Source organism: Hippoglossus hippoglossus, chromosome 23 (assembly GCF_009819705.1).
Source record: "Hippoglossus hippoglossus isolate fHipHip1 chromosome 23, fHipHip1.pri, whole genome shotgun sequence".
NCBI lineage: Eukaryota > Metazoa > Chordata > Actinopteri > Pleuronectiformes > Pleuronectidae > Hippoglossus > Hippoglossus hippoglossus.
The window spans coordinates 15528205-15547386 of record NC_047173.1 but is presented as its reverse complement, the minus strand read 5'-3'; the positions used below and the strand labels follow the sequence as shown (position 1 = coordinate 15547386).

General features: G+C 47.1%; 1 protein-coding gene across 3 annotated transcripts in view; it reads right to left on the bottom strand.

Annotated features, from left to right (window-relative positions):
- The window catches only part of LOC117757120 (histone-lysine N-methyltransferase 2D), a 47749-nt gene that overhangs the window by 24871 nt on the left and 3696 nt on the right, over nucleotides 1-19182 (bottom strand). Inside the window, exons 1-6 of one of the 3 annotated variants that reach the window (XM_034577905.1) lie at nucleotides 16565-16819; nucleotides 13025-13090; nucleotides 7470-7647; nucleotides 5256-5696; nucleotides 4265-4723; nucleotides 1233-1385 (exon numbers count right to left, since the gene is read on the bottom strand). In XM_034577905.1, the coding sequence (XP_034433796.1) occupies nucleotides 1233-1385; nucleotides 4265-4723; nucleotides 5256-5696; nucleotides 7470-7647; nucleotides 13025-13090; nucleotides 16565-16732 (1465 nt within the window). In that variant the 5' untranslated portion in view covers nucleotides 16733-16819. Of the gene's footprint in view, nucleotides 1-1232; nucleotides 1386-4264; nucleotides 4724-5255; nucleotides 5697-7469; nucleotides 7648-13024; nucleotides 13091-16564; nucleotides 16820-19182 lie in introns of those variants that run through there. The other 2 variants (XM_034577903.1, XM_034577904.1) reach the window with 2 other exon arrangements.

Below are 19182 nucleotides of genomic sequence, written 5' to 3'. Positions count from 1 at the left end.
AAAGCACAGGAATAATGAATATATATTTTTTGGTATATTGTTCTGGGTTTTTGTCGGATCAAGAGTTAAAGGCTTTTCAGAAATGCCTAAAAATTGAATTGAGGTCAGTCTTCAGTTACAGACACATCAAGCAAAATCAAGTCTAACATTTCAGTCAAGACCAGAATCTCCTCTGGTCCCATTTATTCACTTGCATCTGTTTTTGCTCATTTCATTGATATTCTGTGTTTCAGTCTCAGTAGCCTGATGATATCTGCAGTTTTTAATACAAATCCTGCTAATTGAGGCTTTAAATCTCCACATTCTACACAGATGCAAATTGAGCTTCGTCAGTTGCTGATAAAAATCAGTCTGGAGCATTAGCTCACATTGGGTCTGAGCGTCAGGTGGCTGTTATCATGCCGCGGCTGCTCCGGCAGCGGCTGCGCCGATCCCTCCACATCCCCGGGGGCAAAGGTCGCCAGGTTCAGACAGAGGTTCGGGTCAAGCAAGCAGGTTAAACACCTTGTCGGGGGATTAGCAGGCTGGGAGGGAGGTGGAGGAAGTCTTCATTGGCTAATGTCCCCCTCCGCAGCTCACTGACCCACCCCAGGACACACACACACACACACACACAAACTTACACATGCTATCTAACACAGGCATGCACCCACAATGCATTTACTCTGCCTTTGTTGGCCAACATGGGCTGATTTACAAGACCCGACACAGTGAGTGCTCAGATAAGACCATCGCTGTCTGGACAAGGCAGAAGTCACAGAGGAAGGAGAGCATGTCTAATTGAGACGTTACTGGGAGACACACACACACACACACACACACACACACACACACACACACACACACACACACACACACACACACACAGAGAGAGAAACAACAACAAACACAGACACCTTAAGTAAAAGACAGTATTGTGTATTAAATAAGATTAAATGGACACTTTTAAAGTTTAATCTAATGATGAAAGAGGAAATTCAGGTATTTGTTGATCCATTGAATTGTCAATGAATTAACTTAATTGCCAAAAACTTGACATTTACGAATGTTAAACTGATTCATAAAGCAAACAATTTAAAAAAGAATTAGTTGTATGCTCTAAAATGTGAGAATTCGTTTTTGTTTCTCCAATTTTATTATTGCGGCAATAAAAGACTTTTTGTTTGCCATTTAAAAACACAACTTTGTGCTTATAGACAGATGTACGTGTGTGTCTCGGTGTGTGTTTGTACCTCTGTGAGGTGAAGAGCCGCCTGAAGAGTCCGACGCCTGCTCCTGAGACAGACAGGAAATAGACGAAGGGGCGATGGCCTCCAGCTCATCGAACACGTGAGAGTGGCTGCAGCTGAGGTCCGAGTAGCGTGACGCCGCTGTGCCACAGCGTCCTGCAGGAGCACAAGAGTGGGCGTGTTGTGTTAGGATGGTAATGCTGATGATGATGAGGGTTGGATGGAACTTTAATGATTCACGTGGGCTGATGCATTAGGAAATAATGTAATAAAATGCAAAAAAAGAGGTGAATGAATAATAGTGAAACCAACTGGGACTGTGGGAGGGGATGAGGAGACATACAGTGGCTGGAATAAAGCTGAGAGACACCTTCCCTTTCTGTCTCTCTCCTTTGGGATCAGACCCAAATAACTAAAAAAGGACAAATTGCAGTTTATCCTCTTGTTGTGATGTCAGTGGGTTTCAGGGACCTGGGCTGGATGGCTGAGATGTAAATAAACAAAGATACCACGGAGGCCGACAGCGAGAGGAAACGCTCCTGACGCGGTGACATCAGGCGACAGATCTCGGCCGGGTGTTGTTGTGGGTTTAGTTAAATCCTGTCCCTTCCAGGTTTTACACTCTGACAAGTGGACAACTCCCAAAACAAACCCCCAGGACCTCCAGCAGTGAGTCTGAGGACGGCGTCACAGTCGCACCTTCGGGGCGAAAGCACAGCTTCACCTCACCTGCGATAAACACAGAGCGACAAACTCTGCCCTTAAGCCCTAATCACCACAGTGAAGTTACTAATTAGTTATCTCCAAACCAAACCATTCCATTCTCCCTGGTTTTGAAATGGGAGGATTAGCGGGTGACACAGTTTGACCGGGTGGTGTGTTTTGTCACCGGCCTGAAAGAGGCTTGTTGAGGCTTTTCTCACATTAGAAATGCAGAGCAGCTTGTCCCGGACAAAAGGATAATATATACAGAGGCTCTAAAAAGGAAAGAGAGGCAAACTCAGCTCCGTGGCTGAGTCTGCCCACATGGGCGAGTACCAGCCTCACACCGTGGAGTGTGTGAGCAGCTACACACACACACACACACACACACACACACCACCACCACCGCAGCATTGTGCACTTGAGCGGCTCGGCGCTCTCCTCCAAGAGACAATGGAAGGACTTGACTTGACACTTCAAAGCATATTGCTGCTGTCAACTCAGCTGTCATTCTCAGCCGACGAGGGGCTGCACTGAGTCAGGGAGAGTTTTTTCGGGGAGGTTAAGGGTGGTGCTGGTGGAGTCAGGGACGGACAAGGCCTTCTCTGTGCGACCGTGGCCTTCTTATCCCGGTCCCAGGGCGGAGGGGCCAGGCCAGTGCCACGCCATTGTGAGGGACAGTTACACTGTGGAGATGTTGCTGAAAACAGATCAGCGCAGGGTCAGGCTGAGGATCACAGGGGATCTGAGAAAACGACGCAGGGGGTCACGAAGGCTGAGTGAGACGAGGAGGCTCCCATCAGCCTCTGGGAGGATGTGTACAGTACGGATACAGCACAGGGTTAAAATAATACCTGATCTGCTGCGGCTGATACAAACATCCACATCCACTGAGGCAACTTTCAGTAAAGTCATAATTGTCCGAGTTAGTGCAAGAAGGCAAGAAACAAGCAGAAACACCATCACACAGGTTTCGAGGGCTTCCAGACTCAAGAGGAAAAGTTCAAATCCACACTAACACAATATGTGCACACCCGCATGGACCTTTCAAAGGACGGCGGCAAATAAATCCAGTGCAATTTCAATCGCAGACCAATTCTACAGCCGTCATTCTCTAACATCAGATGTGTGAGTCGGACGAATCAAGCAGACATCTTGAATCCGTGGTTAACTTAAAGTCTTCTGCAGCCGTTAAAACTTCTCAGCTCAGTCGAGTTCACTGAGGAAAGATGCAACACCACAAAAGTTGGGCAATTTTTTGTCGTATGAACCTGAACTTTTTCGCTGGAGCGCTCTACATCAGCGTGCTCCTGTGCAATGCAGCATTATTACTAGGAGAAGATCTGGATGAACCGTTTGCACGTCTACAATCCGCCTGGTGGCCGTTCTGTGTGTTGTTCATCGGAGCGACGTCGCTGTGTCTGTAATAACTTTGGTGTCTCATCAACGCCGATGGGAATGACGGTGAAAACTAAAAAAAACAGATCAAAGTTGTAATAAACCGGACTTATCCTTATCCGAGCTCCACATTGAGCTGGAATCGCCTCCATCTGTGCTCAAATAAATGAACCAGTGACACTCGCTCTGTGTCTGCCATGAACAGAACAGCATGCCCCGATGCAGCATGGGCCCCCTGCAGCACAGCGCCACACAGGGAACAGTAGATGTCTCTGATAGAAAAGAGAAAATCCCTACACAATTTCCACATTGTTTGCTTTCTTTCATAAAGTTCCTGGAGGAGTCAGATGTCAGTGGCCCCGTCCTTTATCCCCATTGGGGACGGTAAATTAGTGGCCGCAGGAAAGCCGCGGAGGTATTGTGGATCGGAGCTATTGTGGCGGTGCTGTGCCGTCAGCGAGCGGTGGTCAGTGTGGATTTATGACCATCGGCAACACGTCTCCCTCTCGGAGTGCAGAGAATAGTGGAGGCGCGGGGGAGCCGAGGCCGAGGGGAACGGCACACGAGGTAGGGACCCCGACTCCTATTGTTGGGGGCCTCATGCTTTTGAACAGGGAATCAAACGGTACCAGCTTTTCATCAAAAGCCCTCCTCTCTATTGATGATTTAGAGGAAAAAGAAAAGCTCTCTGCGTTATTTATTACGTGGTGGGAGGAGGTGGGAAAACAGGCCGACAGCGACGCTTTCACAATGTGTTGATGGAGGCAGCAGCATCTTAACGCCTCGCTATGGAAGCAGGCTTTGATTTCTCTGAGTCTGGCCCGGGGGTCTTTGTTTATGGGATGTCCAGCCATGTTCAGGACAATCGGGCCTGTAAGAATGTGGGCAGGGAGGAGGCTGCGAACCGTCCATATGTGGCAGAGCTCATTTCTCACCTCTGACAGGGGAGATGGGAGGCAGGACGGGCCAGCGGTGAGACTCCAGCCGACTCAGGGGAGGGGAAGGGGTCAGGCCTGCCGCCGACCCTGAGCGGGGAGTGGTCGTCTGTGGACTTGGGCAGGAAGACCAGGTTGCCGAGGGGAACGCCAGCGTAACTAGGCCACGGTCGGAGTCCGAGGACGGGTGAAGATCTACGAAAGCATCCCCGGGGAGACTTTTGGTGCTTTGGCGACTGCTCAGAGGTTTGTCTGAGTTGGGGTGGAGGCGTGAAGTCGGGCGAGATGAGAGAGGTTTGGTTTGTCCAAAGAGCGGCTCACAGACTGGAGGGTTGTTCATGGAGGGTTGATGAGGGTTGGATCCTGCTGGAGGGAGAGAAGGCAGCAGAGGTGACGTCACCGGTGACGGCTGAGGAGCGGAGATACAGTCCTCTGGGTCTGAGTCCCTGGTAACTGCTGCTGGAAGACAAAAGAAAAGTGTGATTTTACTACTATTCTCACCCTGAAATTATAAAATCAAGAGTTTAATCCTAATTCTTTTCAAACTCACGGCTCAGATCATCAGTTCTGGGGTAAAATGAGCAAAATACAAGCCTTTTTGCTTCATAAGTGGCTTTCACTTCAGATTAATATAATAACTAATTTAAGGAGAGCTAGTGGGCGCCCAACATTCATCAATTTCTTCTTAAACGATTAGTTCATTAGTTGATTATTGGAAGAAATAAAGGTGTATAACTATTAAATCTGTTTACAGTTCTTTTAGCAAGCAAAAATGACAAATATGCGTTTTCAGAAAATGGGTATCTTCTTAAATATAAGGATTTGATGTTTTCTCTTTGGGTTTTGATTGATTTGTCCTAAATAAATCATGAATATAAAGATTGTGAAAGGGCGTTTTTTAATAAATCATCAGTTATTTGAAAAGAAAATCAATGATTAAAAATAGAATCAGTAAAAGCAGGTGTGAAAAAGGCTTCAGGTGACGTTCTACCCGACAGGACACTGCTCCTGCCGCTGGTGAGGTTCGTGCTGCGGCTGAATGAACTGGAAGGTGGACGACTTAGATCTGAGAGCGACCCCTGTGAGCGGGGGGTCGGTGACGCCGAGAGCTGGGACCCAACAGGCCGGAGCTGCAGCTCTGAGTCCGGCTCGCTGACGGACGCCGCGGCTTCCTCCCTCTCCTGAGATTCCTCATCCTCCTCCGGAGCAGGGGGAGAGCGGGGGGGAGACGCTGGCACTGTGTTGGGTTTGTGCTTTTTGCTTCCAGACGCAGGGCGAAGTGGGTTTTGGTGGGGAGGGGTTGGATTAATGGCGGCTGGCGGTGGGGTGACAGGGAGCGGAGGACAGGGGACAACAACAGCTGAGCTCCATCCTGCGCTCAGGCCTTCGCTCTGCACATTTCTTCTTCTGTCTGGACTCAAATGGAGGCATCCTTCAAAAAGAAAACACAAAGACAAACAGTGTTTTATTCACAGTACCTATTCAAAAACTCAAACTGGTCCAAGAACATCTTTCTGTTTCAGCCTCTGAACCCAATAAAAGCCAGACTTCTGCCTCTGAATGGTCAACACAGCGCAGGTCACCCTTAAAGCTGCTCGTGACATTTTCTTTCCCACTTCCCTCAGTCCTGCAGCAAACACTTGTTTCCCTGCTGGGCGGGTCGGCGCGCTAACAAAGGCAGAGAGAAATGGTCCCGCTGGAGCAGCTGGCTGTTTCCCAACCCGGTATTCACAGAAGTAATCAGAGCTGTGGGCAAAGGGGGAGCTCACACACACACACACACACACACACCACAATTATTATGAGACGGAGACGTCAGTTACAAGTGTCTCAGAAAAACACATTCAACAAGTGTCGTGGGTGGAGGTGACAGATTGAGAGGTTCGGGTTATTTGCTTTTTGAATTCATGGGCATAACGTTTTATTCTGAGAGGGTTGTGATAATTTGATTGGTTTCCCAAACAAAGACCTGACTCCTCACTCCTTCCAATTATAAATACGTTTTGAGATTATTTGTTTTGACCTTTAACAGTTTAAAAAAACCAAAGATACAAAACAGACTGAAGTCATTTCAGGAGCTGCAAACAGGTTTTCTTCATGTAATTCTTGCTTGATAATGCATCACAACGCCCCGAACACAGTGTGAAGTCAAACCCTCCTTTCTAAAGCACGTGCAGCACTGTTCTATCCTTCTGTCTCTCTCACACTCATTATCTCTCCTGCTCCAGCTCCTCTCTCTAACTATACGTTTCCTTTCATCCCTCAGACTCTCTTCCACAAACATCAACTCCATCCAGCGCCGCCCATTTCCCTTTGGCCTGCGACCATTCTTTTACACACCCCTTCTTTTCTCTCTCCTCCTGTTTTTTTGTTGACCACTGTGAGGGTGTGAGGGTGTGAAGGGGGGGGGGGGGGGGGGGGGGGGGGGGGGGGGGGGGGGGGGGGGGGGGGGGGGGGGGGGGGGGGGGGGCTGGAGGGTGTCAGACAATCTGCCCTTGTTTCCTGGGGGTCTGCCGCCGAGAGGAGTCAGCACAGGGGGATAAAGGGAACGCACTGGAGAGCACATTTCTGCACTGCCTCCTCTTACAATGCTCCGTCATTCCCATCTGTTACACACACACGCACACACACACACACACAGTGCACGTGAACGGGTGTGTGCTGACGTGCATATGAATGACATGTCAGAGCGCACGGCGTTGGGCGCAGCACGTTCCTTCAGGGAGCAGGGTTAAGGGCGATTGTGAGGGAGCCGACCACCATATGGTGGAATAATTAGTATTAGAAATACCCCCCTCCTCTGCTGTGTGTATGTGTGTGTGTGTGTGTGTGCATGCTGAAAGCAGGGCCCTGCTGTGGAGCCGAGGTGTGTGCCGGGGGAAATGCCTTCACATCAGAGGCCGGGCCCTGAAAGGAGCGGCAGGTCCCCCGGCCCAGGGCCTTTCACTCCCACCAGAGGACCACCAGGAGGGCGGCGCTGTGGGCACTTCCTCGCCAGAGAGGACGGCCAAGATTTGCACTTAACCCAACACAACCACAGAGGGAGAGAGATTAAGAGCTTGGTGGCCTCCCCGCGCCTCCACTGCTCCAGGAGAGGAAGAAAAGGGTAGAAAAGTTGTTAATGAGCAGAGCTGTGGAGTCAAAGGAGTCAGTGCCCTCCTCCCGATGGCGTGAAAGCACCAGGTGTTGTGTTGATAAGCCTCACCCTCCAGCACTCGGGTCTTTGGGGCAGCGAGGACGTGTGTGTGCAGCTTCGTCCCCTGAGACGGAGGCTGTGGTCTGGAGCTCTGGAAACCAGCAGGTCTGAGGTCTTCAGGACGAGCTTTCATGTGAGACAAGAACCGTGGACACTGCAGCGGACGATACGTGGGACGAGCACGGGCCTGAAACAGAAGAATGTAGGGTGCAAAGTTACATTTTCATTTTTCCACAGGAAGTGCTTGTGTTCCTTTGGTTTAAATAAAAAGAGTTTAGGTAAAAAAATTTATTAAATAAATAAAGTAATCCAAGCAGTAAGAAAAACAAATTGGAATTGGTAGAAAATTGTTAATAATACCAACAGAAAGAAATACAGTGACTAAATGAAGGAATACATCAACAAAATAATAAATTGAATACCTAAATGAAATGAAAAATAAATACAGTAAAAATATTTGTAAAAATAAAAAATATTTATTTAAGTATTTATGAGGATTATATTTTATTTTGTTGGAACCTGGAGGAACGACTATTAATTTTTTTCTGTATCAATTTCAATAAATTTGAATAAAACTTTCAAAAAATTTTTTTTTGAAAACTACTGAAAATATAAATAAACTTGAAAACAAATGTAAAAGAAATTTAAAAAGAAAATAATTTGTACGTGTGCTTGATTTTCTTCAATCTCACCTACACTCAATTGGCAAATAATAAATATACAAAATAAAAGTCTGCAGTTTGGCCACTACAAAATAAGAGCCTGAGTGAGAAACCCTGCTGTGCTGTTGGATGAGGGGGGGATTCAAATGATGCACGGTGCCACCACTGCCCCCTTGTGTTGACAAAATAGATCACACGTGTCCTCCTCAGCACAGCTCTCTGCTCTCCCACCCACAACCTTCATCATTTAAAGAAAGGAAACACACGCTGATGTTCAGGGCGATAAAGTTATTTGGAGTCAGGTTAAATATTGAAACGCGGGGGGGGAGGGGACGGACGACGGCCAAGCGACGGCAGCCAGCCGGTAAAGAGCAGAAAGCCGGTCAGTCCCTCTCTGGCCTTCACAGAGCAAACACTTGTAACAAATGGCCGACAGGCGCAGGGCTTTTATTTGAGTTGGATTTAAGCCGCATCTGAAGTTCGGCTCCTCTCCTTTTTTAACACACCATTAAAAAACAGACAAAAAATGCACAAATACAACTGAGTACACTGATGAACCAGGGGACCTTCAGACAGGGAGTAAGAGGGGGGGAGAGAGGGAGGCTGGGGGAGGAAGGGGGGGGGGTCACTGTCTGTGCCTCACACAGGGAGGATCAGCGTTTAAATCCCTGAACCATCTCCACTGATTCCCTCCTCTCAGATCTGGAGGCTTTAGGAGATTTGCATTCTTGTGATGTAAAGAGGGAGAAGTGAGGTAGAAGCGGCAGAACAAGTGACGGGCGCCGTTCCTCCTCCGCGCTCCTCTTCCTCCCCGACGGCCTCCCCCCCCATTACCTGTCACTCAGGGCTGAGGGGGGCTTTGTGAGGCGAGACCGAGCGGGTGGCATCAAACCCGTGACCTTCTGCAGAACAGGTCCGGGCACGAATTGTTCAGCGGAGGTCTGTGTCATTACAACCTGCGCAGGAGCTCTTCTCATGCATCCAAACACAATCAAACGTAAAGTACAGGAAACAGCGTGCTACAAGTGTCCGTTAAACACACACACACACACACAGACACACACACTGATGAGTTCTCTGTCAGATCCACCTCTCAATACATGTTTACACTATTCACACGATTTAATAAAATGCATAATCCTTCTTTATCACCTGCTTTTTCTTTAACAGCATCGTGACATCCTTCCACTTTCTGCTCATGTGTATTATAGTTTTATTTTGATTATGTTTTAAAAGCTATTTTCCCAGTTTTATTGCTTAAAACTCTCATTTTAATTAACTTAAGTTGTCTCATTACAGCTCTTTGAATAAAAGGTGTCACATAAACTTAATTCACCTTGTTTTGCCTCCACACATCTGAATCATTGAGTTGACTCTACTCAGCAGAACTGAATTGTGCCAATGTGATTATTTGAAGTTCTGTTATATTTAGTTATATCTTACATAACGTCTAATAGAATATGTTTTGTTTTAGGGTTTCTTTAGATATGATGTCCACATTTGCCATAAAGAAATAATCGATGACAAGATAAATCCAGTTTTTTAAAAGTTGGGTTTTGAGATTGAAAACTTCAGTCTTGACCTTGAAAACACGAGGTCGTCTTCCACCGTGATGGTTTACACCTCAAATTTACAACAAACAGATACTATAATAGCAACTTAATATATTTAATTGGAGTCCCATCCAAGATCCACCACATTCCTTCAATAATAAATGAACATATTCTGGATATTGTATTATTCCAATGTATTTTTTTAATGCCTAACAGGAAAAACAAACGCGACCCCATAAATAAATCTAAAAATGGAGGTTGAATATTGTCTCTGAACTATTCAGCTTCATTTTTATATTCACAAGGACCAAAGTCAAAGATGCAGTTTGATAAAAAAAATGTCCGGTCCTGCTTGTGCCTGTCGATCCCTGCAACCTGTCAAAGGGATAAGACGGTTTCTGTTGACACCCATGCGACTCGTGTGGGCTCCGTCGGGCCCCTGCAGGCCCCCAGGAAACAGGCTGACCTCCTGGCGTCAGGCAGCCCACACGCTGTCCTCACACAGCCAGAACTGGCTAATGTCATTACTTGGCCTGTTTGTGGTCAACAGCTCCCTGATTGAGACGTACAAGTAGCGCTGCTCAATGAATGTAGGAAGTCTATTAGTTAGTCCGAGTCCCAGATGGCCTGCAGAGGACAGGGCTGCCTGTGCTCCCTCACCTCACCCCCCTCCCCACCTCTAAACACACACACACACACACACACACACACACATGCAATGATACAAACACACACACACACGCACACACACACACACACTTAATTACAGTGAACTCTCGCAGAGGCAGACAACTCCGAGCAAAGACAGAAGTGTGTCTATGTGCCAGTGTCTGCAGGAACAGAGAATTCTTCACAGAGCTGATGCACAAGAAAGCCAGGCTTAGGCCCTAACAAGGTTAAACCCCTGAAAAAGAGTGACTTTTTAAATCATGGAGATTTGTGTTTCTGCGGGGTGTAATTAGCTTTGCTGCGGGGGGAAGAGGGGAGGGGTGGACGAAGGGTCGGGACGCCGAGGCGAAGCGGGGGGGGGGGGGGGGGGGGGGGGGGGGCGGGGGACGACGACAGTGGGGCACATTGTGGAGTCCGGCGGATTCAGGGGAGTAAATCTGATTATCAGCTCGTGTCAGAAGCCAGGCTCAGATGCAGCTTAGCATTCAGAGAAACTTTCTACTTTCGATGGGTTGGACAATGACCCCGCTTTGCAGGCCCACGCAGTCCCCCCCCCCCCCCCGTCCTCCGATCCCCCCCACATCCTGAAACAACACAGCGGAGGGCGACAGTACAGCATTAAGTACAGTGGTGGAGGAAGAAGTCAGAATGAGCAGCAATATCAGAAAAATAAGAAAGGTTCAGGAACATAAACGTCAGCTTTTATCAAAAAAAGTCAGTGACTGATGATTTTAGTAGTAGATGATTGAATTAACTAGATGATATGACTGTTCTCTGACTAAATACATGAATTTAATATCACACTATTAAAGAAATCTCCATTTACTGGTTGAACATGGCTCATGACGCCACCTAGTGTTTCAAACCGTCTTGGACCGATGCTTACCAAGCGTTGGGGACGTCTCTATGTCATGATACGCTCGATAGACGACAGCACTGAAGGTATTTGTCCTAATATCCTGTGAGCGACACTCAAACCAAACCTCAGGGGGGAAGTTACACTTTCATAACAACAACTATTTGGTTGTCTGAGTTGAAAAATCACTGTAAATATCGAGACTTTCTGTTTGATATCAAGAAAGATTGTTTAGTTTTTCAAAATTTCTAATAAGTAAATCAAGACTGAAATTTATAATCTTTGAAATCTGCAGTTTTTAATGTGAATAAGTTATGAATTAATGAGTTTCTGGCTTTTATCTGAGCTATGAAACGTGAGTAAATAATTTATGAAACATTGATAAAAACATATGTACAAAATATTGATATTATTATTATCACTGGATTATAACTGCTACATTAATGTGTAAACAGCATTCTAAAGTTGAAGCTAGTGAAACACATTTTACCTCATACTTCAAATACTCAGTATTAAAAAACTTAAACTATACATACACACATTTTACGTACCTATATATCACTTATATCATACTCTAATATGTAATGCACATATCTCACATGCAAATCAAGTTGTCCCAAAGTCGACAGGAGTAAACAGGGACCGTATTTTCTTTCTGAACAAAGTATAAAGTATTAAATGGAAATTTAGTACAAGCACATTGAACTTGAGTAAGGGGACTTTGTTGCTTTTTACGACTGATTTAATGAAATTAAAGGAACAGGACGTCCAGTTATCGTCCAGAGTTGGTCACTGAAACCATAAAACCAGGGTTGACCTCCTTGTCCAAACCAGCACACGTATTAAACTGTGTTAAACTGGAGCTGAGCGGCGCGGTCGTGTTGTTTGGGCACCTGTGCGCTCTGTCCTGTCCCATAGCAGCCTGTGTCCCAGGTGACCGTGCACGAGCCCCGACGCCTCCACAAAGCAGGCTGCTGGGTCAACAGCCTCTCGTCGGCCGCCCGGCTGTTTGGACAGGGGGCGCCCCGTGTTGTAAAAGCTGTGTCACCGCATGACGGGAGCAGTTTTACCATCACAATGCCCTCTTGATTTATCAGATATAGCGGGAGCGGGGCAGGGACGGAGGACGGCGGCGGCAGGCGGGCGATGCCAGGCCTGATGAACTTGCTGAATGCAGAAGTGCTGGAGGCAGTTGAGGATGTAAATGAGGCTGTAAGGACCAGCAAGCGTCTTTGTCCGCCGACTTTACTTGTTTGTCTAACCAGAGGCCGAGACAGGAAGCCGGCCCACACAACTCCGCTGTCACCACGGCAACCGCACTGTTAATTGTGGCACATCCACTCCCAGACTCTTTTGAGCGAAGGGGAGAGGTGGAGACTTGTGAGTGTTGGAGGAGAGAAAGGAGAGTGTGTGTGTGTGTGTGTGTGTGTGTGTGTACTTGTACTTCTTTGCGAGGACTATAATAAATACAGTTATCCATTATTTGTATTCTAAATACGTAACATTCACGTGTTCTGTTATTCCTCAACATCCAGGACACGTTTATGATTTTTATTGATATCCACCTTACAAAGTGAGGACATTCTGGCTGGCCCTCACTTTTGCAACTGTAAAGTTTTTGTTCGTGAATAAAACGAATAAAGTGGAATAGGTATTTTTATATTGTTTGTGCTAATGATCAAGTCTTGAAAACACGCGTCTGAACAGATGTTTTCAGGTTAAAACAAACTATTTACATCAAGTTCATGCAGTTGAGAGATTTGTTGAAGTTATCATAGCCCACACAGAAATGAATTGAATGAATGATGGTATCTGCAGACTCACAGTGTAGTGACAGATTCCTCTTTCCCACAGGACGGACTTCCTGACAAAAGACACATAAACGTGTCCCTGCAAGAAACAGACAAGAAGCCAAGTTAATATTAACAAAGGTGTTGTTGATCACAGAGCTTGAGAGAGAACGGCTACTTGTTCACATTTAAAAACAGATCTGTTAGAGCACGATTGAGATTGATCAGTGGAAACAGTTCACAATGACGGACGCCTGGCAAAAACAAACAACGCATCACAGTGAGACACATTTAAACCCCCACGAGTGCATTAATAACCCCTCTGTCTCGATCACTGCTGCTGTGACACACCTCCAGTGGTGTGAGCAGAAGCTGAGGACTCGCTGATGGAGTCTCCCACACGTCTTCCCAACATCTGCTCACTTAAACAACATCTCCTCTCCTTTTCTTCTCCGACATGTAGCCTCCTCGGGACAGTATGGTTGTCTTATGGCCGGGGTGCGTCAGCTTGACCCGGGGAGCAAGGGGCCACTGTGTTAAGTCATCAATCACTGGGGGACACCTCACCGGCCAGTGCCCAGCAGTCAGCACAGCGGCTCGTCCATCTCTCTTTGCAGCCGCTGGCAGCTCCCAGAAGCACCGAGTCAGCTCGGGAGCTGGTCCACTGCAGGGAGCGGGAGAGCAGATCCTCCCCGGATTCACCTTTGATTCAGGGTCTGTAACCCCAGACCAGAGCGGGTGGCAGGGGGCAGAATGGACTCTCGTGACGGGGAGACAATGGAGTTTGACGTGCGTATACACGCGTGTTTCCTTTTCCTTTGCTGTGCACTGGTGTGGAGCTTTCTCTGCCGGCTTGTGCCACACTCTCAAACCCATTCAGTGCCACGGTGAGGGGCAGGAGGGCAGCACCGGGTCTCGCCATCTCATCGCCTTTGTCTCGCGGCTCCGTTTAGGACGTACCTGTTGTTGGTAACAGTGCATTACCTATGATTATGCACATTATGCCACAGAAATACCTAACGAGCTCTCCATCCTTGATAGAAGACTTAATTGGAGCCCAGTAATGAAGAGACGAGGAACAACAACCAATTTCCCAGAGAATCGGGGGTGCTTGTGGGCCAATGACCTTGTTGTTGCTAATTATATGCTGAATGAAAATCAAGTAGATTTTCAGACAGTAGAGGATGAAGTGGGTAGGGGGGGGGGGGTTGTGTCCACCTGGGACAATAACGTAGATGGATTTGGTGAAGAGAAACAGAAAATGGGCAAAATTCAAACGAATGAGAAATACATTGTTTATATAGATTATTTAAACACGACTATGCAGCTAAAAAAAATGGTTGAGCAATAGTTTTCGGGTCAAGAGAAAGATTTTGAGTGATTGTGAGCAGAACTACGAAAAAACGTTTTGAGAAGAAAGTCGTAATATTAGAATAGACCAGAATAAACGTATTATTATATTAACAGTAGGCCAAAAATAAAGATATGTCTCTATTAAGTCAAATAAACTTGCATGAATCAATGGCCTCTGTGTCTGACGTCATGGTTTCAGCAGCATCACGAACACAACACATAATCCCACTGAGGGTTTGTCTAAAGTGATTGCTGCTCCTCTTTTCCTCGTTCAATTCACATGATGCGATTAGGGAGATTCCCGGCAGATGGGCTTTCCGCCGTGCACGAGCAGTGTGTATTCTCCCCTTTTCCACGCAGACTCCACCTCACAGCACTTCCTGTCAGATCCATTGAGCGCACCGCGGCCGGCGGCGGCGGGGGGGGGGGGGGGGGAGATTGACAGGAAGTGCTGTGCTGCCGGTCCGAGCCAGCAGGGGGAAATATGGTCAAATGAGGACTTACTTATCAATAATGAGTAGGTGGAGGGGACAAGATCGAATTACCAATTTTGGAGCTAATCACCAAAGTGGTGGCTGGTCTTTGCTTTATCCCCTCTCCCACTCGGCTTTCTCCTCTCGCCGCCGATTCCTGCCGCCATCTGTCCGTCTTTCTCAGGGGAGCCCTTCCTTCTCTCCTGAGCTCCACGCTGGATGATTTATTAATTCCGCTTCACCTGATTACACCCTGTCTGTGAGTGAGGGCACATTAAAAGGCATTTAATCAACGTTGAGTTTGGGGAGCAGGCGGCGAGCGAGGAGCCGGAGATCAGAGCTGGTGAGGTCGGCGACAAGGAGACACCAACGTACAGATGAATCCAGGTTACATGCAGAAGTAAACACGCTGTGATGGAACTCACATATATAACTGTGTGATGTGTGGAAAGGATTTCACTTTGAAATGTAATATAATTTGTGCTGTTAACAGAGGCTCCAACACCAATCTTCAAAAGTAGAAACCAAAACGCACAAACTTCTGTTGCATGAAATCAAATTTACTTTCTTAAATAAATAATAAAATACGTTTCTTGGACACTTGGGGGTTGAAACAAGTTGTACTTTCCCAAAGTCTGTAATTTTAGACATCTTGCATCTTCTACATGTCTGGCTCCTCTTGAGATATTTGTGTGCTTTTTGTTGTCTTGTGTACGTTGCATGTTAGACAATATCCTGCTGTATTCTCACATGGACTCACTCGGACAATATTCACAAGGGGACTGGCAGGAAAAAGTCCAGACAATATGCGGAGCAACTGACTGTAAATATAAAAGCCTCCAGGTCTCCGCAGTAACGCTTGAGACTGCAAATAAGCCACCGGATTCGTCCATAAACCAACAACCAGTGACACAATAGAGCTACACAGTTTCTTAAGCGGGGACCAAAGTTTAAAAGCACACCGCAGGAACTCAACAATGCAGCACGACCCAACGGATGAGGAGATGCAGTCCAGAAAACAATCAAGCAAACGTCCGAGCTATCAATGGCAGACAAAAGGGGCGAGGGTGACCACCTCAGCATGTCTTTAGCCAGGTTAGAGCCACAGGCAGGAGGAGAGCACCCAGGTTGAGGGAGAGAAAGCCCGGGGTCAGCTATAACGAGCCGTGAATGTGAGCATCCGACCAATCCTGTTTAATGGGGTTCATCCCTGGAAAGGCTTCGGTCCATGCCTCGCCCCGGTGTTTGTGTGTGTTCATATTGGGGGTCCGGGTCAGGGGGCTGCAAGGACTCTGTGACCCTGAAATGAGCTCCGGGAGTCAGTGGTGTCCCTGCTGGCAGGACAGAGCTCCCTTTATGCTTTAATCTGAAAGCACGAGGGATCAATATGGCAACTATTGGTGCTGGGATTGTGTGCCGGAGTAAGCGGCCCCAGCCATTTTAGACGTCTCACAGGGGGTTGGCGCACCCTCACAAAAGCACGGCCCTGCTGCCACCACCCGTCACAAAGGCCTGCGGGGCAGTGGCACACCAGCAGCTAACCTACTTAACATTCATTAGTGTCAGAGAGGTGGACAGATGCTCCGGGTCTTACGGATCTTCCCTCTCATGTTCGCTACATGGGGCTCATTCAGCGGCGTTTGACGGGTCTTTCATTTGGGACATTGGAGTGGTGGGCGGTGGCGGCAGTGGGGCCGCTCGGCTGTGGATTTAGGAAGAGCTGGGTGGGCACGGATGGATGGACTCACCCTGTGCGCGTGCTGGGCAGGGCGGGAGCCGTCAGGCGGCCAGCTGCTCGGGCCGCCGGGACGCCTGGTCCAAGGCTGGAGTCTCAGAGGAGGCCTGAGGTCCTGGTTCCTGGAGGGTCTGGTCTCCCAGTGACGCTCTGGAGCTCCCGTTCTGTCGACAGCAGACATGTTCAACGAGCTCTAATCTCGCAGTTTACTAATATTTCACCAATAAAGTCCTGACGTTTTCTGCCGTGCGACTTCGGTCTGTGCAGCTGAGTGATTTCAGAGCAGTGCTTCTCTGTGGGAGGCTAAAAACATTCAGTCTATTCAAACAGCTCAGGGTTGTTAATAATTACCATCCTGCTCAACCACTGCAAGTCTCTCATACACATTGTTTCCTCACTAGCTTCCCTCAGGAGTTTACTGCCAATCTTCAGGCAAATAAACCAACATCAACCTCAACATTTCTTCCAGTTCCACACAAAAACAAGGCCTAGAAGAAACCCGCAGCTTTCAATTAGGAAGTGAACAGAACTGACAGAGGCCAGAGCAGAGATCGGGGGCAGCTGGACAGAGACGAGGCTTTTCAGGCCAACACCAGACACAACATGGATCAGGTTCTGGGCCGCGACACAGCCGCATAAATCTCCTGACGTTAATTACATTACAGGGCGAAGATTGGCAAGTGCTCTGGAAACAATGGACGCTATCAATTCCACAAATCAGAGCTCAGCAGTGTGTGTGTGTGTGTGTGTGTGTGTGTGTGTGTGTGTTCTGAACAAGCTTATTATCTAGAGTGTGTCTTGGGCTGGAGGTTCCTCATCTTCAGATTTCTAGTGCAGGAAAATCCCAGTAAATATGCTCTTGGTTTAACATTAACAAGGTCCCGAGGAGCAGTCGGTGTTCCCATGGTGACCAGACCAAACACTACACACCCCCAACACAACCCAATGTCCAACGTCTACTAAAGAAATAACTTAAACTTTCTGGTTTTAATCTGAAAATCTTCCTGCAGGATCTGCTCAAGCTGCAATAACAAGACTCTTATATATTTAATTTCTCTAAAAATGATTGTTTATGCATATCAACAAACTTTCTTCCAGCACAACTCAACTTGTCGTGAAGCTTCGGAGATTAAGAGCCAACGTTGACATCTCCCTTCCTAAAGCACGCGCTGCCTGAGGGCCCCCCCCCCCCTCTGCTCGACCCTACGGGGGCTTTGCAATGCACTCTGGGTAATCCAGATGCCACAATGACAGTTGCTAAGACACAGAAAACACTGTAAATGTTGTTATTTTCTTAGGAGGGAAACTTTGAGTTAGTCAGTGAATCATATTTCACAATGGTGACCCATAATAATAAAGTTCTGGGCTGGAAAAACAAAACAATCAGCTGAAAGACGCTAAAAGGGAAACTTCCTTCACATACAAGTGGTCGTCATCCTTTCCTTAATATAAAAAATATTTATTTCCTACTCTATTAAGAGAGAAAACTACATTTCATTCTACATTTATTGGTGACTAATAAAACTTATTACAGTCAATATCCCTGTTAAAACTAAATAACAGTGCTTATGGGAAGATTTAGTTTTTTATAACCTTCGCTGAGGTGTTGATGGTTTCACCACCGTCCATTTGTTTTAGTGGTTTGTATATATTTATTTTTAAGATTACACAAAAACTACTAAATGGATTTCATCGAAATTTTGGTGTGAATCAAGGTACGTTAATTTATTTTGAATCACTTTCTTAAACGTTGAGAGATAGGCAGGTTTTGTTGGGGGGGGGGGGGTTGTTTCTGAAAGAATAATTCATGAAAACAAATCTGTCACATTCTGACTGTGTGAAATTCGGAGCCTGATTGAATTTAAAGGGACCTTTGGGCGGTGGTGGAGGAATTTGCTTTGCTGAGTGAGATTCTACTTTAGATTTTCTATTCTCTTAATTAGACCTAAAAAAAATAGACTAAAATGGTAAACTGAAAAGTACACATATGCTAATACACACACAAGCACACACACATACAGATAAACACATACATCAGCACACACAATCTGACAAAGCCTCTCACAAAACACATAAAAATACCATTACAAGGGCTTTCATGCTGTTCTAAGGAAAGCAGCCCTGCCCACAGCGTGCTGCCCTTTGTCAGCGGCGGGACCCACAACCAAAGAGCGCTGACCTGCGCCGGCTTTGCCCGGTAGGCCGACAGCCAGTCCCGCTCCAACTCCAAACCCTGGTTGCCATGCTGGGACCCCCCCCCCCCCCCCACTCCTCTCTCCTCCCGCCCCCCGGTTAGCTCCGTTATTTCCTCATCTCATCAATCTGTCAGCTAAGCCCTTTGACACGCAGCACAATACGGACCCAGTAATTCTCCCTTCATGCCCCCTCTTTCAATATGGTTCCAGCATTTCAACATTAGTCAGCTCATCCACGAGGTCGGCTCCCCCGGTGCCTCGGGACCCGGGCAGGGCGCCGGGGGCAAATATAGTTGCTATCGGCGATGGCAGCGTTCAGGCCTCAGCGTCAGCAGGAGACATATTTAAAATCTTTCCACCTGTTGATTGACAGATCTGAGCAGATCTGTGTGGAAGCTGGTTTGGACGTTTCTTAGCAACATGTGTAAAACTTTAT